Source organism: Leuciscus leuciscus, assembly GCF_965113295.1.
Source record: "Leuciscus leuciscus genome assembly, chromosome: 22".
NCBI lineage: Eukaryota > Metazoa > Chordata > Actinopteri > Cypriniformes > Leuciscidae > Leuciscus > Leuciscus leuciscus.
In genome coordinates, this window is record NC_138746.1 from 17387854 (window position 1) to 17411675 (window position 23822).

Consider the following 23822-nt stretch of genomic DNA (forward strand, 5'->3'; position numbering starts at 1 on the left):
GGGAATATGCATGCATGCGTCGAGCTAAAGTTACACTTTCGTAGTATAGTCTAATGCCTTGGAGGTTTTTGACGTTTACCACCACGTGCGCAATCCGGTTGGGCGCGGAGAACCTATCCAAATGTCCTGAAAACGAAAATCTGATTCATTGCAATTACGCGTGAGATTATAAAGGCGAGTGTTGTCATGCTCTAAACAGTCACTAAGACATCTGGTCACTCCCTCCTTGTGTGCGCGAGAGCGGATAAACTGGAGCGCTCAGTGATTGACTGTGGGAGTGCGATTGCTCTGCTGAGGTTGAGCAGGAGACACGAGAATCGCGATTGCATCAAGACCATCTATTGGTACAGATGCTTTTTTTTTTTTTACTTTATGCACTTCAAATCGGTTGCAGAGAAGTATTAGTGTTGTTTAAAGTTATTTTTTAAGTCGCGGTAATAGTTGGAGAACAGGCTATACTATTGACGTTTGGCCATTTTTTTTTATATGCAGAGAGAAATATTCTCTCTACTCGCAAAACACCGGGAAACATGTTTTACTTTCACTGTCCTCCACAGTTAGAAGGAGAGTGCTGCAGGACCAATACATGTAAGTAGGCTATGCTTCATTTCTTCTGTACGAATTGAGTTTTATGTAAAATTTTAACTTTGTAATCTTAAATATAAAGGCCTGTATGAAATACCTTTTTCGTCGTCTATAATTTAAATCTTTATATTATGCATTATATTACGCGATCAAAGATGGCTTATAATCTCCCCATGTTTGTGTTTTGTTTTATGGCTTTATTGTGTTTAATGTTGTGACCGAGAGCTTGACAGCCGCCCAGCTGAGACTTTTTGTTGCAGTCTGTCTGAGAACAGATGTTAGATGTCATGCTTTTCAACTGGCATTTTGCTGGTCATGGTTTCTCATTGTGTAAAGTGATCATTCAGGTCTCAAGCAGATTACAAGGATTTAACGGTTCCCCGTGAATTAGGCAAATGAGGGAAATCATATTTTCCTTATTTTTTAGGGCTATGAGAAAATGCATTTATATATATACCAGAAATATAATATTTTAATAGTGTCGCGTTACTCTTTTACACAGTGAACACAAATGGGTTTGGGAATCACGCCTCTGGAGACTTCGATGACGGTTTTCTGCGCAGAAAACAACGCAGAAACAGGACAACCTTCACTTTACAACAGGTTAGTGAGGAGCAAAACATCCCACTGTCCTGATACTTATTTGCATTATAATATTGCTTTATAAAGTCCTTTTTTTACTAGGCATTCCGCGTGTAAAGTAAATGCACGTAAACATAGGGCTACATTAATATGACAAATACATAATCTTTTGGAAGTAAACTTATTTTAATACTAAAGCAAACAAGTAGAGCATTTGCTTATTTATGCTTAGCCTACCAAGGTTGCATGACAATGGAAAAATGTAAGACGAGAAAAAGGCCGAAGAGCGTAGCCTAGGCCTATAGCTAATGTAAAAAAAAAAAAAATTCATTAGAGCAACATCTTTGTTTTTATCCATTTAAATTGTCGCAATGATTCCTGTCCTTTTATTCAGTAAGTACAAAGTTTTAACCACTTTAATAACTTTAATTTTACTTAAAATTTTAAGACACCAGTTTAACAATTTTGGTTAGTTTTATCCGTGTTTTACCCATGGAAGGCATTCTCAGCGAACGTAAAGAAAAGCAGATATTTCTTTCTGAATTATGAAGCATGCATTCAAGCAATAAGGCCAAATAAAAATGTTTCACACACAGTTGGAGGCTTTGGAGGCGGTTTTTGCACAGACCCACTATCCAGACGTGTTTACGAGAGAAGAGCTGGCGATGAAAATCAACTTAACAGAGGCTCGTGTTCAGGTGAGACACTTTCCACAACTGACCTGATCCAGAGATTTACGAGAAATACATCACGTAAAGCGCTCAGAGCACCTTTGGCCAAAGAAAGTAAATGAAGCCACTCTGTCATTTCCGTGATGCGCTTTAATAACATCAACATAATGTGGAATATTAGATTAGGTTGATTAATCGGTCATTCATAATTAACTAGTGGTAATGTTCTACACTAATTTGCCCTCGTCTCTAAGGTATAAAAATTGCTTAGATGCACTGCCATTTCCGCGTTTCAGCAAATGGAGAGAGGTTGCAGTGCTTTTTGAACAAGACAAACGTCCCGAGAACGATGATTCTAGGTTATAAACCGCTCGCGCACCTGAAACCTTCGATTTCATATTCTGAGGCCTTGCAAAACATCCGCGGTAATATCAAGTTGGCCATGTGTAATTACATTCAATGTGTCTGTATGTAATTTCCTGCATTCCAGATTTGCTTTTGGGTTTCCTTCTGAGCTCAGATCTAATTGTAGGAAATATAATAGTTTCCCTTTTGTTCCCCAGGGTCATCTTACTATCGCTTAAAACCAATGACTGCGACGCGATAATGGAATTCGCTGCTGTAAATTAGGGATTGTAAACAAATTATTTCTCTCTAATCGGATTACCCGATTCCTATTATTAAATCTGAACATGAATCGGTCGCAGCATGCAGGGATATTAAACTTACATTATTATTAGGAAATAAATTTTCTGTTTTGTTGTAGTAGCTATAGTGGGCGCCCACCGTTTTTAAAGTGTCAATTGGCTTGTGCTGCATTAAGAACAAACTGCAAATTGAGATTAATGGTGCAATTATAGAGCATTCAGTGCTGGGGGATCATGACTTCTAGCTGGAAGGTGCAAGGGTGAGATAATGTTGCCACAATTACATTGTGCATATTGTTGTCCTGCCAGTAAACTGTTGTGTCATATTATGTGGAGAGAGCCGGCTATATGTGTGTGGTGTTTTGTTTGTTCACATCATTGTACCTTTGCACAATGCTGGCCAGGCGGTGGAGATATGGCTGCATTATGCAACCTTTCCCATTCAAATATGATTAATGCGTTAGAGAGCACAGACTTAATCGAATCTGATGTTGTCAAACAATCACTAAATAGAGAAATAAACGACTTCATCATGGTTCTCTCTCAGAAGCAGGGAGACTGTCAGTAGGAAGTCATTAAAAAATGATAATGAAAAATTGCTCAATTAAATGTTGTTATAGGCAATGACCTTCATTCAATTAACATACAAGAACTTCACTGCATATGCTCAGCAGTTGTGTTCGTGAAGTTTGACATAAGTCACTGGCTTGTTAGATCCTGCGGCACATTTCAGAAATGTGCATTGTATGAAAATAATCATTTTTAAAATGTATGCAGCTAACAATTAATATGAATGTGTTTTAAGAGAGGCGATTAAAGGGATAGCTTACCAAAAAAGGAACATTTTGTCATCATTTATTCACCCTCATGCTACACTTTTTTTCTTTTTTTGAACACAAAAGCAGTGTGAAGCAGAATCTTTTCTGCAGAAGAAATATGTAGGTTTGAAATTACATGAAAGTGAGTAAGAATGACAACAGAGTTAGCATTTTTTTAATCAAACTAAAAGAGGAAAATGTTATTCATTGTTTTTTTCTCTCTCTCTTTCTCTTTAGGTGTGGTTTCAAAACCGGAGGGCAAAGTGGAGAAAAACGGAGAGAGGAACTTCGGACCAGGAGGGAGGCAAAGAGCAAATGAGTGAAGGTGCACCTCCTGCAAGAAACCTCAACCAGTCTCCTGTTGACCATGGCAGAAATAAGAAAGAACCAATGGAACTACAGCAGAAGTGTGTAGATCATCTAATCAAATGTGACGTTTACAAACGATATTTGTTTGCTTTTCAAAAGAGATGTAATGCCAAATTCTTGCCTTTATGCACAGTATTAACAGAGTGGTGGGTTCAGGTGGACCTTTTTTCCCATCTTGTCTGCCAGGGACTCTGCTGAACACAGCCACTTATGCACAAGCCCTGTCACAAGTGGCAACTTTAAAAGGTAAGATCCAGGATCTACTAGATGTCATCATGAAAACATGCACAAATGTATAAGATAGTTTTTATTTTTATTACTTTTTTTTTCTGCAACTGATGTGGGTGAAAATGCAACAGTCTGTGTTGTTGACTAGATAGTTAGAAAGATAGATAGAGATTTAGTCAGAACTGTAATCTACCATTAAATTGTTATTTATATATATATATGCAGTGTGAAATAAAACATATTTTAAATGATAAAGGCCCCATTATGACACACTATTCCGGTCTGCCTCATTAGGAAGTCCATTGTGTTCCTGCTGTGTACCTGACCCAATGGGCCTCTCCTTCCTGCCACCATATGGATGCCAGAGTAATCGGACAGCCAGTGTCGCAGCCCTGCGCATGAAGGCCAGGGAACATTCAGAGGCCGTTCTTCAGTCAGCTAACCTGCTGGGAGCCGGGTCTCCAACAGGTCCAGGGGTCGGTCTGGGACAAAGCACTGTTTCGGCAGGAGGAAGCGATTCCAGTCCTGCCTCCGGCACCTCTAAGATCACATCGTTAAGAAGAACTCCAGACAAGCATCTGCACTGCCAAAAGGAGGGTCCAGATAAGAAATGAGGGAATCTTGGTTGTTGTTGTTTTTTCCTTATTGGAGGACACACTTTGGATGAAGGATTTATAATCAAACATTGAATGCCTGCTGCCTCTTTTTTGAGAGCACTGACATACCCTGGACAGGACGGTGTTAAGTGCAATCCCTTATTGTGCATTTTGTGTGTTTGTATGTGTCAAACTAATAATTCAATTGTAATTTTTCCTCTTCTCGTTCACTTTTACTCATGATTCTTGACGTTGTTTTGCCCTGTGCGGGTCTACGCGGGCGCCTGGCGCTGCAATTCGGTTTCAGTGGCGGAATGACTTTTGAACATGCTCTGTGGCAAACTGAAAACTCCCTGGTTGCTAATGTGAACATTTAATTTTTCACAATCCACTTTGATGTTTGACTTGTGTACTGTGAAGTCAGGTGATGATAGACAGTCTGCATTGTGTCAAGATATATGCCATGCTGAAATATAAATGTACTAATGTGAAATAATATATGTAAGATAATATCAAGGACAGAACTGTATATTAAGTGGTTTGTCATGTTTTATGATATGATCCGGGTAACTCTTACTCATGCTGATGCGATGACAACTGACACCTCTCTTGTAATCACATCTGTACGTCCGTGATAGACTGCAAGAGTCCACACACTGGTCCTGTTTTGACATGTTCTGTAAAACAATTAAACATGTAGGCAATCATGTACATCTCCTGTTGCCTATTGCTCACACCATCTGGCTATGATCAATTATTAATTAGTTCTCAAGCGGTAGGGCTGCAAAAATGGAAGCAGCGGTTGGTCTTATTATTTATTTACTTTAAAGTACATTGTGACTTTCTCATATCACATAGCTATTTTACATGCTTCCCATGATGACAAAGATGTGATAGGTGCTAATTATGACATTATGCACTGGATATACAACAAGGCTTAGTTGTCACTTGGTTTTTAAGAGTCTTAGTCATGCCGCTTGAATTATTTTTGTTAATTACTTTTATAGCAAAAAAACAAACAAAACCACACTATTTTAGAACAGTGCAATTATATGATAGTGAACGAGGAATAGTCATTTATGAGCATATGAACCATAAAATTGGTATTAAAAGGAAATGCGAGTACCTGTTTTCAAAGAAACATAGCAGCAATATTGGAAAAAAAGGTACTTAGATTAAGAACATTTAACAGTGCTACCTTTGAAAAGGGGCTGGACTGATTAAATTCTTGTCCTTGAGGATTTTCAGGAAATTACTTTGATAGTCAATAACACAATTGAGTAAACTGCAAGCACATTAGCATTAATAATTGATGTTGAATTATGTATTATCACAAAGTAGTGATTTAATTATTCATGATGTGACACCCTGGTGACAAAGCAGAGCCAGATAATGTCAAAAGTCCTGCCTGATGAAACAGTGCAGAATGCCATTTGTGTTTTATGGTGACAAAATAATATACGCTTTGCTCGAAATGTGTGACAATATGACAATAACTGAAAATGAGAATATTTTAATGTATACAAATAAGGTTAAGTATGAACAGGCAATATTAATTAGCTAGTGTGACAGCATCTTTCCATATAATAAGCAGAATTCCTATTAAACATGATAAGTGACACTCATATCATATCTCATAATAAACAGATGAAAGAATTTACTGAATCTACAACAAAATATACTGAAAATAATACATGTTCTCCATACTTAACTTAAGAACAAGGTTCAAATTGGTTGTGCCATTTTTAATGATTTTATAAATTTTGGATTAACTATAGGCTATAACATCTAGAATATTATTATAGATAATTTGTTAAATAGCAAATATTAAATAAATATTACATCTCATAATAAGTCTAAATTTAAAAATTAAATCAGAAGCCGCGCTAAAAAATGTAGTTAGGCCTACCCAAAGTGACGAAAAAGCAGCTAAGATCACGTGACACCAGTAAAGTCTTACGTATGACGATTTCTAGAAATCAACAGAATGCTTGCGGAGCACACATATTTGACTGATTTTTACATTTATATCTTTATCTTAGCTCAAACAAAAAGATTACCTGGTCCAGCTCACAAAACATAGGCCTATGCAAGAGGTCTAAAAAGGTAAAGACAAAGTGCTGCTGAATTCTGTCTTCACAGCGCCCTCTAGATCGATCACTGTCGAGATTTCTCCCAGCATTCTGCTTGACGTGAAGGCTGATGGCTAAATGACGGACACGTTTTCACCAATCTGATTGTAAGATAAGTATTAATGTCTACATTTAAGCTTAATATTTTACGTAGAGATTTAAATATAAATGTTTACATAAAATATTAAGTCTAATCATGTATTTAAGATTATAAGTATTAAGTTGATAATTAGTAATGTGCTAATATGCCTGCATACATAATCTAAATGTTTTAAAATGCTCAAAAAGCTGTTCAATCTTTTGACATAAATAATTATACAGAAATGTACTTGATGAGTAGCCTACAGTTTTTCTTAGCTGTGTTAATATATTTTCTATTGTATTCTATGTTGAAGGGCTTAATTTCCCCTATTTTTAATAAACACTATTTGTTTACATGCCCGCCATGGACATAGCTCTTCAGAAGTAGGTGGTATTAGGGGCGGGGCATGCTCATTCTAGACAGCTTTTGATTGGACGTTCAGGATGAGTCATTCATATTTTTACTCTATTTTCCCAGAACAGAAAAACTGTGCATTTTAAATGACACGAATCTTTAACTCTTAATACTATTTTTTTTTTATTGGTCAATTGAGCAATTAATTATTCAAATATTACATTTGGGCATTCGTGGAAGAAGTTGAGGAGTGTGTTCATCTAATCCTGTGGATTGAAGTGCAAATGATGTTGTATTAAATATATTATTTGATGAAATATTATGTATTTTTTTATTAGTTAAGTAGACCATGGGGAATTTTGAAATTGGGTTTAATAATCTCCATCATGAACAACAAGCCTTGCAATGATTATATGAAAATGTGAACTCGTGAAAACCAGGCAAGATGTTGGTTTTATAGCGATCACAGTTTTCTTGTATCTAAACCTAAAACATGTTTGCTGCTCATATATGACCTGTAATCCTCTGTATGCTTCTCTCAGCCAATAGAAATCATATTGTAATTGCACATTGCAACGGCTGATAAAGATGTCTCCACTTTGAGAAAACCCAACTCAGGGGAAAAATCAATTTAGACACTGTTGCTGTTGTTAATCTTTTTTTCTTTTCCAAAATGAATTCTCGCACAGCAAGCAAACAGAAAAACAAATAGCCTGTGATGGTTTTAAGTAATTTAGAGTTATTGTAGTAATATTTTTAGAAGATTGTTCGTAACATTCATTGCACGTGGATTATTGATTATTCAGTGCAGTAATTCATTCTATTATGAGAAGCATTGTTACATCAAATTAACTGGAGAGAGGCCAAGCAAGCCTTAAAAACCCTAAACTAAACTAAATAATGACACAAATCATTTGTTTCAAATTCTGTTTGAATGAAGTTAATGAGTTCTTTTGTTGCATTAATGATACATTGTCAGTGAAGTCATATCCAAACTCTGGTGCTCCAGTCGTTTGAGATATGGGCTTCCTGCATAGGTCAAGATACGGTCAACATCTGTGCAGTTATCACAGCTGCCCGCACTTATGTAAAAAAAGAGATCAATAAGTATGAGAAAGATAAGACAGAAATATTGTTAATGGATCTGATGACGCTCAAAGATTTTCTTACTTGGTTGGTGCTGAATATTTATTATGCCCACTGGAAGTGCTGTTTCACAGAACGTAAAAGATAAATAATAATAAATAAATAATTATCAACCATATTTCTTAAGAAGCATTAGACAAATAGATATGTTTAGAGATATTTTGTAATATATAACTGATTGATTTACTAGAGAACACAGTTTGTACATACAAAGTGCAATACACCCTATGTCCACTAGAGTGGTCTATTGTGCAGATACTGAAATCACTCAAACCCACAAATATATCAGTCTGTTGTAGAGCCACAGGAATGAGGTAAAGAGAGCAATGAAGCTCATTCTCATCAAGTTTGTTACATCAGATAATACCTGCATTTTTTAATGCATTATCTTTTCAATGGGTTCTGTATGAGGACACAGCAGCCAGGCACAACATTTTGATTTCAAATCTTTCTTTAATGATGATGTAATGAGCTTCTGAAAGACTGTAAAAGTAGTACATTGCTAGTTGTTTATAAGGCAATTATTTCATAGTCATACTCATACATCATCAACCATGGCAAGGTAAAGACAGACCACTAATATGCAACCTGCCAAAGCACATCAAGGGAAAAGTTGGCACTTTATGGCACAAGTATTTAGTTTTAAACTGTCAAAACTTCATAGTGTACAATTTTCATGCATATTGTGGGCCGTTTGGAAAATCTGATTTAAAACAAAATGATCAGTGAAGGTTCTGCTTGGGTCTGAGGTTGAGGCTGTAGTAACTTCAGAAATGTACTTCCCTTGAATGTACTGTGTGCTCAGTGGGCATGGTCTTTGTTATATTATAAACAAGTACACTGCAAAATAATGTTTAGCTTAACATAATTAATTGGAATGCTTCACAGTTCTTCCCTTGACTTTTTCTGACAATAAAGAGCCCCTGCCCGGGCTCTTTCCGATTACCTCAGCTACAAAACACAGTTTAACAGCAATCCTTAAATACAAATCAAAAACAGTTTTAAGAACTTTTTTAACTTATTTAAAAGTCACAGTTAAATAGCTTAGATATACAGTCATGTAACTGTAGATTTGTGTACAAATTTAAAAAGTATTTACCTAATATCTAAACAACTTTACTCGTCACGTGCTCTCCATTGCAAAGTCCTCTAATTCACTCATAGTTATAATATCTGTGTGTCTTTCATTGGTGTTAATGCTGTTTTCCGCACTCTGCGGATAATCATTCTGTCTCCACAGTTCGCTACCTGTCTCAAGCATATCCTGTTCGTCTGTTAACGCAGCCGGTGTTGACATTTCAGACGATGACCTCAAGGGTGGTAATGAAGACGCAGCCATTGGCAGAAACCCACGATACAGCATGTAGGGAGCGTTTAACATCTCCACCGATGCTGGCGGCGTTAGAGCACCTTGAGACCTCTGACGGACATTCAACTGTACGTATTTACCAGTTTCTGGGTCATAAAATGTCTTTTTCTTAACCGATAATGGTACGTCCAACATAAAGTACTGCCCTGAGTTTGGGTCTTGCAAAAGCTTTCTCTGTGTCATGGGGAAAGGTTGGGCAACTATACTGTGTGTTGGGTGGGTGTAATTTGGCTGAATGTCATACTGTGAAAGAGGAGGTGAGGCTTGTACCCCTGGATGTGTTGACAGCATGTCTGAAGGTGAAGAGGGCATTTCGGCGACATCTCTGATTGATTTGGACTCTAGCTGTTCTTGGTTTTCAGGCGGCATCTTGGGGGTCTCTGCCTTTTTCATACGCCTCGTTGCGAGTCTTTGTGCTCGTCGAAGAGCTTTTTCAGATTTGGGGGGCACCGTTGGAGGTTTACCCAGTGGCCTCATATCACTACAGGCTGATTCTGGCCTTTCATAGCAGGCTGACTCTGGTCGTTCATAGCAGGCAGATGCAGGCCTTTGGTAGTTGTCTCTGTAGGTTTCATTCTTGGGCATGAAGGCCAAACGTATGTTAGCCAAATCTGTGAGGCTCGCTGTACAGTTGTCCATATCCTCTGACATTGTGCTGATGACAGAATGAGTTTCTTCTTCATCAAAAAGTTGGCTTCTTCTCTGATGGCTCTTTGATTGTTTTGTTGTGTATTCTGATAAGGACAAGTTGTTGTGTAGTGTCTCTTTTACTTTATGGGGCCGATGGGCAGCAATAGCTGGTTCATGTGGAGGGTTAGCAGACTGTTTGGGGAGAATTTCATCTTCTTTCTCTGAACCGCTCAAGTGTTCCTTTGGTGAGCCAACTCTGAAGTCATCACATGACCTGTGAAAGCATGGTTTGACGGTTTTGGTCACAGAAGACGTTCTCATGGTATTATCCTTCACTCTGAACATGATGGGTTTGCCCATCGCTGGAGAAGAAGAGTTGGATCGCGGTCCTGTCGCGTGAACTTTACCATAGTCTGTTGGACTCTGCAAAAACAGTCTATCTTCCTTTTTCTCTTCCTCTGATTTTTCATCTGGGTCTTTGTTTTGAGACATTTTGAAACTTGGAGGAGGTGGTTCATTTGTTTCCTTTGGCTTTAGTTCAGTATCAAGAGCATTTATTGTGTAATATTGTAGTTCTTCCATTTCTTCTCCAGGTGGTGATGTCATATTTATTTGGTTGTCTACCAGTTTTACAGTGCTTGACGAAGGCAAGTTTGCAAGGGATTCTTGTCTTCCAGAATGAGAAATATTGCCCTTTTCAGTTGTCAGTTGTCTTGATCTGCTTATTGTACCTTCGGCTTGTAATGGTACAGTATTTGTACCTTGGGGATTTTTGGGTTGATACAATTTATTTATTTCTCCTCTATTTGGATGCTCCATGAAAGCTGGTTTAGTGATTGATTCCTTATGGTTTGTTAAAGCCCTCAGTTGAGTGCCCATTGATGTGGCTCCACCTTGTGAACCTGAAGCTACCAGTGATATAGGTTTTGCTTGAGCTGTACTCATGCTGGGATTCAATTGATTGTCATTTTGTGAAAAGGTCTCTTTAACTGTTTGTTTTTTCAATTGCGATTTCTCCCTTGAAATGATCTCTCTTTTAGACTCTCCCCCTGTATCTGCCACATTTACATGTGAATCTTTATGAATTCTTAAAACTGACTGATCATAGAACTCTAGTTTGGGGAATACATCATGCTCTTTTGTATCATCTTCAGCAGAGATAACTTTTAATCTAGCATAGTCTACGATAGCAGATATTTCTGGTCTAGTCCCCTTGTTGTTGTTCCTTTGTGTAGCCTCTGATTTGGATAATATACCTTCTTTACTTGTGTTCTGTTGATTTAACTGAGAATTCTCTTGTTCATAACTTGCGCTTCCTTTTGTTTCGGGGACAAAACTTCTCCCTGGCTGAGACTGGTTTGTATTAGTCCATTCAGCCTGTTTTGTCTCCGTAGCTTCAACATTTCTTTCTTTCTTCCCTCTGAGACTGTTTCTCTTTTCATTAACTTTCAAATCACCATTATTTTGTCCACTCAGACTTAATACAGGGTCTTCTTTCTTTCTTTTGTCACTGTTCAGTGTAGGTTGTTTATTATCATAGATATTTATCTCTTGTTTCCGAACTGGTCCTTGACTGGTCTTTTCTGATTCACTTGGACCATTTTTCTTAGGTGGTGTGATTTCTTTTCCAACATCATATGTATGTTTTGGTGTCGTTTCACTGGTACCATTCAATTTATCCACGGTTTTGGGTTCATTTTGGGCTGTAAGGGTCTTCAATGGTAACGTCTTTTGCTCTGTAAAGTCTTTTTCACCCACACGGTCAGTCACGACTGCTTTCTTTCCTTTCAAATGTTCCCTCTTTATCACTTCATGTTGGTTTTTGTGGCCTGCCATGAATTCTTTGTTTGATGATACTTCCTCTGTAGACACTTTTATGTCCTCTAAGTTATTTTTTGGGACTTCAAAAGAGGCCTGGTCTTGTTTTACAACATAACACACATCCTCACCAATACTGCTAACTTTATCCTTATAATTATTAACATCTGGGGCAGCGCCATCTTTTAAAACCATCTTCATCCTGTCTGTAATTTCATTACCCGTTTTAAATTCAACTTGTAACTTTTCTTGTGCCCTCTTCTCCCCCAAATCCCCCTTTCCATTCTTTTGCAGAGCTTGGGCATCTTTGTTTGAGACAGACTCTTGTTTCATAGCTATTATAGAATCCTCTTGTTTTGACTCATGTATAGTTTTCTGAACTTTTAAGTTAAATGTTTCTCCTCCATTTATTGTATTGTTTTGCGGCATAAATGTATCAGTATGATTAAACATTTTGTCTTCACCTTCCACCATTTGAGGCTTCTTTTTAGGTATTGTCCATCCAGTAAATGTACTTTCTGTGACTGTATCCTTTGCCATGGATGCGTTAGAAATGGGTGCCTTTACAACTTCAGTATGTGTTGCTCTTCTTGATTCACCCATTATTGCAGGTTGTTTAGCAGTCAGGGATGCATTCTCAGGTTTCTTTGGGGACTTTCTAGAATTAGATGCATCATCAATAATGTTTCCTATCATCCTCAGACTTTGCGTTTTCTCAGTGTTTCTCATTTGCTCTTCAACTTTCTTTTCCTTTGACTGAATATCATTTCTCCTACTTTGCTTTGATGGGTCAATATTTTGAGTATCTTGATCTTGTTGTTCAACATTTTCTAAATCTTTTGCCATTAGGGTGGCATCTCTTGTAGAATGAACAAGTTTTGGTATATCGTTTCCTTTAATCTGTTGCTTTTCAGCCATGTTGTTGGAACAAGTTATTGAAGGGATATCATGTTGTGCTTGCTTGATTTTGCTCTCATTCTCTTTTAAAGGATGACTTGTAATGGATTCCTGCTGAATGGGTGTTTGTTTTGTGTCATCTGGATGTGTTTGTGTGTTATCCAAGCTTTTCTCTTTGGATGCCAGAGTTTTGTTGATTCCATGTTTTATTGTTTTTGGCGAATGGTGAGTTTCAATTTCCTCCTTTTCCTTTTTTTCTCTCTCATCCTGCATATGTTTTGATGTGAGATGAACGTGATCTCTGACTGGAAGCCCATATTTAACTAAGAGATCCTCATATGATGAACTGATTCTTCCTATGACACTTGACTTATCCGTGGTAGCCGGCGGTTCACATTTTCCAATCTTATCTTCTTTTTCTTCAATGTTTGAAGACACTTCAGTCTGTCTGTGAACGTCGTCATGCTCATTTTCTGCTCTGTCATTTTTAATATGAAAGCTTTCATCCTTTACACATCTCTCAGTTCCATCAGAACTCACTTCATCATGTTTTCCTGTATTTTGTTGATCATCAATATGACAGTTACTTGACACACAAATACTGTAGATCATAGGTTCATCGTCTAAAGCTGCTTCTGTTTTTCTTGACACACAAATACTGTAAATCATGGGTTCCTCTTCAGGCTCCTCTTTGCTAGGTGTAAGAATGGTGATGTTTGATATATCTGCTGTGGATTTTTCATTCTGTGTTGAAACAGGCTGTCCATTGTGCTTTTGAGTTACACCCTCATCTACTAATACTTTATGATGGGAGAAAACATTTGCTTCTAGTTTGTCTTCTGCTGCTTTTTTGGGTTCGGAATTGCCCGGATTCACTTCTTGAGACTCTTTTGTGGACTTGTGACTTGTGACTTGTGGACTTGGGCACTTTTTCTCAAGTGATATATCTACTGGTCTAGGAAATCCTTGTTCTTTTTGTTTTGGGCTTGCACTTTCAGTTTTTTTCTCTCTGGGTTGACTGTTATTTACTGCTTCTGAATTGTTTTTTATTCTTGACATACTCTGATGGCTCCTGGGGAGTTCATTCTTGTCAAATGAGAGCAGAGTCTTTGTATTTTCATCATCTTGATGGAGTTCTTTTTGCTGACAGATTTCTTTTGCTTTAGCTGATGCTATTTGTGTTAGTGATTGTTTATTTGTTCCTGGTTTTGACTGACTCTCCACCATTTGGTTTGCAGAGGTAGTTTCTACAGCTTTTACTTGTGAACTATTATTTTGTTGCTTAGCCAAGTCATTTTCCTTTGTTGTAATGTTTTTTATTATTAATGCTTGTCCGTCTTCATTATTAAAAGGTTTTAGTGTTTTTGGCTCCCGGGTTCTTTGTGAGGCTGGATTATTTGCTGGTACAGAGTTGATTCTGACCTTTTTTTCTGTTGATGATGCCTCTGAATCTGAACTGTGCCCAGAATTATGTTTGTAGATTCTATTTAAAAGCTTCTCTGCATCTGCACTCAATGTATTTGTTTGAAGGTTTGAGGTGAGCTCTGATTTGGCAGGTTCCATTAGTCGTTTAGAAGGTGGAATTCCATTTTTATACTTCATGTCACTTGATGAGGATGTCAGTTGACTAGCTGTAATCCCAGAGCTATTTTTGATTGGTTCATTTTTAGACTGCTCCACAGTAATCTTACTTTTATGATGTACATTAGGTTCCTCTGTGTTTCTGTCCAATCCCAAGAGAGAATTTTTATTCAAACTGCTGTTCGATTTTGTAGTCTCCGTGCTTGTAACTTGTAAGTCTTTTTTGGTTTGATCAGCAGGTTTAGTCATAGCTTTTTCAGAACAAGTATACTGACGTCCATACAGAATTTCTTTCTGATCATGCTGAATTGTTTGTTTTTCATGAAGGATTGCAGGTGGATTATGGGGACTGGAGTTTTCTGTCTTGACTGCTGCTGTCAAATGACCGGACATCAACTCACTTGGTGACATTTCATGTCTCTGCTTTGCAGATTCCTTGTTGGTGTTTACATCCTTTGGTGAGATTCGGGATGGCTGGTAGTTTTTCTGGACATCATTTTTTATATCTGCCCCTCTGTCCGGAGTAAACGTTTCTTTCTTCATCTCTTTATCATCTGATGGATGTTTGTCATTCTGCCTTTCTATAGCCAAAGGTTTATATTTTATGTTCTCGCCCTTCTTCTCCAATACTGCTTTCTGATTATCTTCAAAATGAAGAGGTTGTTTTTCCATTGATGGTGGAGATCCGTTCTTGGGATGATCATTGTGTGTTTTAATTTGTTCTTTGTTCTGGGTAACACTCGAATAAGTGATATCTGGTAAGTCTTTTTTGGTTTGATCAGAAGGTTTAGTCATAGCTTTTTCAGAACAAGTATACTGACGTCCATACAGATTTTCTTTCTGATCATGCTGAATTGTTTGTTTTTCATGAAGGATTGCAGGTGGATTATGGGGAGTGGAGTTTTCTGTCTTGACTGCTGCTGTCAAATGACCGGACATCAACTCACTTGGTGACATTTCATGTCTCTGCTTTGCAGATTCCTTGTTGGTGTTTACATCCTTTGGTGAGATTCGGGATGGCTGGTAGTTTTTCTGGATATCATTTTTTATATCTGCCCCTCTGTCCGGAGTAAACGTTTCTTTCTTCATCTCTTTATCATCTGATGGATGTTTGTCATTCTGCCTTTCTATAGCCAAAGGTTTATATTTTATGTTCTCACCCTTCTTTTCCAATACTGCTTTCTGATTATCTTCAAAATGAAGAGGTTGTTTTTCCATTGATGGTGGAGATCCATTCTTGGGATGATAATTGTGTGTTTTAATTTGTTCTTTGTTCTGGGTTACACTGGAATAATTGATATCTGGTAAGTCTTTTTTGGTTTGATCAGAAGGTTTAGTCATAGCTTTTTCAGAACAAGTATACTGACGTCCATACAGATTTTCTTTCTGATCATGCTGAATTGTTTGTTTTTCATGAAGGATTGCAGGTGGATTATGGAGAGTGGAGTTTTCTGTCTTGACTGCTGCTGTCAAATGACCGGACATCAACTCACTTGGTGACATTTCATGTCTCTGCTTTGCAGATTCCTTGTTGGTGTTTACATCCTTTGGTGAGATTCGGGATGGCTGGTAGTTTTTCTGGACATCATTTTTTATATCTGCCACTCTGTCCGGAGTAAACGTTTCTTTCTTCATCTCTTTATCATCTGCTGGATGTTTGTCATTCTGCCTTTCTATATCCAAAGGTTTATATTTTACTTTTTCGCCCTTCTTCTCTGAGACTGCTTTCTGATTTTCTTCAAAATGAAGAGGTTGTTTTTCCATTGATGGTGGAGATCCATTCTTGGGATGATCATTGTTTGTTTTAGTTTGTTCTTTGTTCTGGGTAACACTCGAATAAGTGATATCTGGTAAGTCTTTTTTGGTTTGATCAGAAGGTTTAGTCATAGCTTTTTCAGAACAAGTATATTGACGTCCATACAGATTTTCTTTCTGATCATGCCGAATTGTTTGTTTTTCATGAAGGATTGCAGGTGGATTATGGGGAGTGGAGTTTTCTGTCTTGACTGCTGCTGTCAAATGACCGGACATCAACTCACTTGGTGACATTTCATGTCTCTGCTTTGCAGATTCCTTGTTGGTGTTTACATCCTTTGGTGAGATTCGGGATGGCTGGTAGTTTTTCTGGACATCATTTTTTATATCTGCCCCTCTGTCCGGAGTAAACGTTTCTTTCTTCATCTCTTTATCATCTGATGGATGTTTGTCATTCTGCCTTTCTATAGCCAAAGGTTTATATTTTATGTTCTCGCCCTTTTTCTCCAATACTGCTTTCTGATTATCTTCAAAATGAAGAGGTTGTTTTTCCATTGATGGTGGAGATCCGTTCTTGGGATGATCATTGTGTGTTTTAATTTGTTCTTTGTTCTGGGTTACACTGGAATAAGTGATATCTGGTAAGTCTTTTTTGGTTTGATCAGAAGATTTAGTCATAGCTTTTTCAGAACAAGTATACTGACGTCCATACAGATTTTCTTTCTGATCATGCCGAATTGTTTGTTTTTCATGAAGGATTGCAGGTGGATTATGGGGAGTGGAGTTTTCTGTCTTGACTGCTGCTGTCAAATGACTGGACATCAACTCACTTGGTGACATTTCATGTCTCTGCTTTGCAGATTCCTTGTTGGTGTTTACATCCTTTGGTGAGATTCGGGATGGCTGGTAGTTTTTCTGGACATCATTTTTTATATCTGCCCCTCTGTCCGGAGTAAACGTTTCTTTCTTCATCTCTTTATCATCTGATGGATGTTTGTCATTCTGCCTTTCTATAGCCAAAGGTTTATATTTTATGTTCTCGCCCTTCTTTTCCAATACTGCTTTCTGATTATCTTCAAAAAGATAAGATGGTTGTTTTTCCAATGATGGTGGAGATCCATTCTTGGGATGATCGTTGTGTGTTTTAATTTGTTCTTTGTTCTGGGTAACACTGGAATAAGTGATATCTTGAAACAAATGATTCAGCTTGTCTGCTGTGATTTCCTTCTTAACAGAGTGACCTTCTTGACCATCGCCATTGATATTCATGCTTGTTTTTGTTGCATTTCTTGCAAGAATGCCTTGTTTGGCAAGTCCCTTTTCTTTAATCGCAGATATTTCCTTTTGAGCATGTGCTTTCAATTTTGACGTCAGTATTTCTTGTTTGCTTTGGCCTCTTTCCTTGTAAGAAAACACTCTTGTTGTGACCTTGTCAGGATCTTTAATCATTATTCTGTCAGTGTTAATATTTGTTTCATTTGTATTGTGGAAATCCTTTCTTATATAGCCAACTGATGGACTTGTGATATCCTGCACTTTGTAGCCTTGTTGTTCTTGCTCTTTTACAGGCTCTGAAATGGTTAGTTTATCAGCTGTATCATATTTAATTTGATTTTGTGAGTGTTCTGATTTACCCAAAACAAATGTATTATCCTTTAGTCTCCTTGCTTGCTCATTATCTCTTATGGCAAGAATATCATTGATGCTGAACCTGTCTTCTTGTTTAGTTGTATTATTTTGATCTGAGGTGTCAATTGGTACGACTGAATCTTTATCCTGCAGACCAGGATTTAGTGCACCGTTGTTGGTGGAAAACTCATTATGGTTTATGTGTAGGGTACTTGATGATGTATTGGACATTTTATAACTCTTTGCAACAGTTTGTTCCATCATCTCTGATTGTTTTAGTGTCCATTGTACACTTTCCTTAGTGTGCCTATCTTGACTTGTCGATGCCATGTGCCACTGTTTGTTTGGCTCATACTTATATGGCTGATATGAGTACAATCCTTCATTCTTTTGACCTCTATGGTCTTGTAAAGGTGCATGAGCTCTCTGATCAAATGTTTTTTGCGTTACCATACTGTTAGAAGACGCCGCTTGCTCAAGTTCATTGTTGACATTGTAGCTTTGTAAACCACAATAGACTTCCTTTAGAGGAGATGTTTTGTTCTGGAGACTGTTTCTTGGTATTCCATATGATTCAGTAGGCTTTGAAAATGTGTTTAATTGTTTGTCATGTACAGATTTATCACTGTAAGGCGTTTTCCTGGGTGATATTGTGTCTTCCTCCTTTGCAAGTCGACCGAGTTTTATGTCTTTATTGACTTTCTGCATGTACGTTTCCTTTTGGACAGAATAACTGTCATTGGCAGAGTATTGCTTGGCGGTTGCCTTCCTCTGTTTGTCCATCTCAATCAGCGCTGCTATTTCTCCTCCAAATTGCCGTGATTCCGATCTTCCGTTTGTTTCCTTGACAGAACCAATATGGTCCCAAGGACATCTTTCTTTAATGGCCTCGTTTTGGCTATATTCTAGACATGGTTTTCTTCCAAAGTCCTTTCTTTGTTTTAGATCATTTTCACTCATGTTATCGCTCTGACCGTATCTCTCTGATGTCTGAGCAGGCAGAGAATGTGTCGGTGGGTAAGCCTTTGGAAGCATATTTGCTATTTCTGGCCTAGCAGGACTAAAAGTACCGTTGAGATCTTTTAATTGACCTTCTGAAGTCAGAGAGCTTTTACCTTGTGCTGAAAGATTGTGTGTTGAGAGCTCTGTGTTAGCCAGCGGATCTGTGCTGTGAGAGTGACCTTCTGAACTTCCACGGAACAATTTGTAATTAGCGACTCCGTCCTGAATTTGAGGTGAAGCTAATGTCAAATTATCATATGATTCAAAGCCATCTGTATAATCTTTAGGGGTGATGGGGGCTGCACTGGGTTCTCGGATTAGATTACATGAGGCCCTTGCATCCGTTCCAATCGAATTCTCCTGAGCCGTTTCTTGGGATACAAGAATATCCGAAAATCTGGATTCGCGGCCCTCCAGCCTTGACGTCTGCTTATTTCGATCTGTTATTTCTTGCCCTTTGAATCTAGTTGGACTGTATGTACTTTTGACTCTTTTTCGGTTGTCTTTGAGGTTGAACAGCAAACTTGTAGCTTTGGATTTGTAGCTGTCACGCAGATGTTTGACATCAGTCTGAAGTTTAGGCTCAGTTTCACCCTGAGAGGAATAATCAGAAACAGAAGGAGTGTGTGCAAACTGCAGGATCTCAGACGTCTCTGTTTCTTGTCTTGTGTGAATAACCGGTGTGAGGAGCTGAGTGATGTTGAATGGCGTCACACTGCTAGGCACTGTGCTCTCGACCACTAACTCGTGCGCAACTTTGTTATTGCTAAACAAATTTGAATCCGGCCTGCATGTTCTCTCATTAGTAGGTGAGACCGTGGAGGGTCGGTTGCCTGGAAGTTTGTTCCTTACAAAGTTATTGTTTTTCTTCCAAGGTGGATAGTTGGAAGCCATCTCAGATTCACACCTCTTCTCAATCGCTGAGGCTTTCTGGAGGACCGTGGACCTGGAGCGCTGGCTGGGCACAACGTCCTGAATTTGTCTCTGATTGAAGAGTCGACTTTCGCACGGAGAGTTAGGAATTCTGTTGTTGTCTTTCAGCTCTTTGTACATGGGAGAATCGTACCACCTTGGGAATTCACTAGCTGACATAAACCCTGACACATTCGTACTTTCAAAGGGGAACCTGTTGTACTCTTCCCACAGCTGGAAGGGACTGAATTCGCTATGGAAAAAACAGTTCGTGGAGTTCAATTCCTTGATCTTTCTTTTTGAAGAACTCATTAGGACTGTTGTGTCCATCTGGGCCACCGCGGCAGCCACGTCGGATGTGTAAAAATGGTTTCTGTAAGACTGAAAGGGGCCTGACTTAAAATTCTGATGATGTCCTGAGAACTCAGAGAGTTCTCTCTGGATGCTTAGCAGAGCTGATCTGTCCCATGATTCACTGCCAAAGTCTCTATACCTATCCCTTGCCAGAATAACGTCACACGTCCCACTGTCATGGTAACACTCCCCTGAACTAAAGGCTTTGATTAGAGATGACACTCTGGATGCGCTCCTGCTCTGCTGCCACGTCACCTCCTTGGAGCCATTGTTCATATAAGAAAAGCCTCCCTCCATAAAAGCCTGTTCCTGATGGGTTACATCCGTGTAAGAATGCTGGAATGTTGAGGCCATCTCGGACTTTCCTTCTGCCTCCCCTGAATCCTGAATCCTGTATGAAAATGTCTCCTGGGAGACTGTCTTTTGCTGGGTTTCCTTTACAAAAGCATTATGTCGTTCGGTCGGAGACGAGGGGAATTCCGAGTCATTGTAAATGGCCTCCTCTCCAATGCACAGGCTCCTGAAGGCACGATCGGTGAGGTTGCTCACCTCCCTGTCCGTGTCATCCATAAAGCTGCCACTGCTGGATGTGTCACTGAAGCCATCTGAGTATTTGTGGTGGCCCTGCATGCTTCCCCGCTGGCCTGTGTGGCGCTTTTCCAGGGAGCTCATTTCACACTCTTACTCTCATGGACAGGTCACAGTTGTCCCTGTCAGTCTTGGAGATGGCTGACGCAGGGTGTCTTGCATTTAAGTAGTTCACCTTCTAAAAGGTGATCAAAATGCCTTCCTTTCCTGCAAGAGTAGCAGAGATGTCATAAACTCGCAGTTCACTGTTACAGTAGTTCTCAACAAAGTTCTCGCAAATCACACTGCTATTACTGAGTGATTCAGATGTCTAGTGCACAATTGACATTTTATAAAGTATGACATCCAAACCGTTGAGCTCCACCTTGCATACTGCACATTTATATCACGTGAAGTATATTTAGAGAAGGAAACTGCTTTCCATTCGTACACAGGATCACATATTAACCTTCTCTGACACTTGCTTACATGCACATGGCTTTCATATGGTAGTATTGGTAGATTTATAAAGCATTTGGTTCAAGCATTATATCAATGGTGGTTAAGGAGATTCACCCTTCCATATGTATAGTGCTTTGAGTGCAGAGAGAAGTACTATATACATGTAACAAATTATTATTATTATTATCTAATATTAGATCATTTGTGACACTGGATCACAAAACCAGTCACAAGTCGCACGGGTATATTTGTAGCAATAGCCAACAATACATTGTATAGGTCAAAATTATCGATTTTTCTTTTATGCCAAAAATCATTAGGATATTAAGTAAAGATCATGTTCCATGAAGGTATTTTGTAAATTTCCTACCGTAAATATATAAAACATTTATTTTTGTGAGTGAATGCAGCAGAATCGCGAACATAAATGGACAATTTTAAAGGCGATTTACTCAATGTTTTGATTTTTTTTTTTTTTACCCTCAGATTCCAGATTTTCAAATAGTTGTATCTCGGCCAAATATTGTCCTATCCTGAGAAACCATACATCAATGGAAATCGTATTTATTATTATTTATTATTATTAACCCATGTGACTGTTTTTTTGGTCCAGGGTCACATTTGGCCTTTTGTATTTTAATTGTTAACATTTTGATTTTTACATATTACAATAGAAGGCATAAATGTTTATTACAGTTGTGACATTTGAAAAATAAGATTAAATATGGATTCTTTAAATATTTAAGCTTCTTATGCAGAGCAAGATTCAGTACAACAAATGCAATGACAATTATTTCTAGATGCTTTGTTAATTCTGGGGAATAGCTATAAATACCCCCTACATTATTGTGGTTACATATTTAAACACGCAAGTAAAAATAAATTCCCCTGATGCTTTGAAACATGAAAGACATTTTAGTGTGAATAACTTTTGAATACCCTTTGCTTTGTGTTGATCTAGTATATTGATAAAGTATAGGTTTATACTTTATTAATCACTTGCAGAGTTGTTTGTGTTTTCTGAATGATTAAAAACAACGTAATGGTTCTCAGCCTAATCTTTAGATGAAAATAATATTATTTATTTATTATTGTTTTTAACAGAAGCAAAATAGGGTATTTGTTTGAAGCTGATTTGCATAGTCCACATAACTCTTTTATTCTTGTCCCTGCCTGCCCTGCCTTCACAGAGCAGTTGGAACGCTACTGAAGCTACTTTCATACAGCACTGTAACCATAGACACATCCCTTTAATAATCAGATTAGTGCTCATCTAAGAAGACAGATTCTTAAACTGCCACTCCTACATTTTTAACATTTGGTTACATCTTTGCTTTTTACAAGTAGTATGACAACATAATAAATAGTAGTTAGGGTTAAACTGCATGTTCATCATATGTTTTATTTAAGGTAAATTAATTAATTAATAAATTAGTACACTTAAAAGTATCATGGTTTTATTGCAATGATCATAGGTTGGATGCTGAATCACTCAAATCAAATGTGTTTAGCATTGCAGTATCCTTTAATGCTTTAAATGCAGTGGGGTTTTTTTGCAGTATGGTTCTCATGTCCACAAATAATAACACATTTAACATATTATGTTGTTCAATTACACATTTCTATAAACCATATAATAATAAGCAACACATTTCAGTTTGATATTTTTATAACAGCTGGCATAAACTATATCCATGTAACATTCTGAACTCAAGTGAGCTTTTTTCTTACCTTTTGCTCTTATATCTCATTTTTTAGTGGAGAAAATATTTCTCTTGCTTCAGAAAGAAGCCATTCCTTATCCGTAGCATACTATATTTGGCAAACTCTGAGGGTTCTCCTTAAAGTTGACAAAGAGCAGACGTAAAGGCCACTTTGTGCAAGGGCCCCGGCGGGGCTAAAGCAACGAGGGTTCACAAGCAGAAACACGCTGAAATAGCAGTGGCATCAGGCAGAGACGATCGAGCTGGAAACATGGGATGAAGGCTTGAGACAGCACACGTATTGGAATAACCATGTGGTGTCAAGTGTCAAGCAGATAAAAAAATAAAAAAACAAGCCTGTAATTCTGTTGTGCCGTGCCAGGCCTTAATAGTCAAAATTACATTTGAGCACCATTGGAGTTTATAATGCCAACAGAAAAAAAAAAAGAAAAAAATCTGTTGTTTGTGGCATGACATGTATCCACTTGTGGAGTTGTTGTGGTGGATAGCATGTATCTAACCAGATGAACATGTGCCCACGGTCTAAAAATAGCTTGTTGCTTCACTAACAAGTGTCACCCACTTCTTTTGGCTGAATCGTGCCTTCGACTTGTCAACAGATGATATCTGATCCCTCCTTGGGATTTTTAACCTTTTTCCATCCTGTATTTGTATCCCAATTTTCAATTGTACTTAATACCAGCAACTGTCAGTTATTAAGGTTCAAGAACAATTTATAAACTGCTCCAAGTTATCTTAATAAAAGGGGGGGAATAAATGGGTCACAATAGGAGGGGTATTTTTTAAGCTGGCACCTCCCCCCTCAGTCAATCCATTTTCAAATGTCCTCCTGATGTCAAGCTGTCTCACGCCAGCCTTAACTTTGCAGCCAGGCACTGCTATAATAGGACATGGGTGCAGTGAGCTCTTTCC

General features: G+C 38.1%; 2 protein-coding genes across 2 annotated transcripts; one reads left to right on the forward strand and one right to left on the reverse strand.

The window, feature by feature from the left end:
• Nucleotides 1–10: 10 nt before the first annotated feature.
• Nucleotides 11–5233, forward strand: drgx (dorsal root ganglia homeobox). The gene is made up of 6 exons (XM_082153553.1): nucleotides 11–588; nucleotides 1088–1188; nucleotides 1764–1865; nucleotides 3541–3710; nucleotides 3806–3918; nucleotides 4195–5233. Exons 1-6 carry the CDS (start codon nucleotides 531–533, stop codon nucleotides 4512–4514), a joined length of 864 nt encoding a protein of 287 aa, XP_082009679.1. The 5' UTR covers nucleotides 11–530; the 3' UTR covers nucleotides 4515–5233.
• A 3018-nt stretch (nucleotides 5234–8251) lies between these two features.
• cUnh10orf71 (chromosome Un C10orf71 homolog) lies at nucleotides 8252–23459 on the reverse strand. The gene is made up of 2 exons (XM_082153862.1): nucleotides 22918–23459; nucleotides 8252–20952 (listed from the first exon to the last, which is right to left on the reverse strand). The coding sequence occupies exon 2, from the start codon at nucleotides 20827–20829 to the stop codon at nucleotides 9334–9336; it is 11496 nt and encodes a 3831-aa protein (XP_082009988.1). The 5' UTR covers nucleotides 20830–20952; nucleotides 22918–23459; the 3' UTR covers nucleotides 8252–9333.
• Nucleotides 23460–23822: the final 363 nt, after the last annotated feature.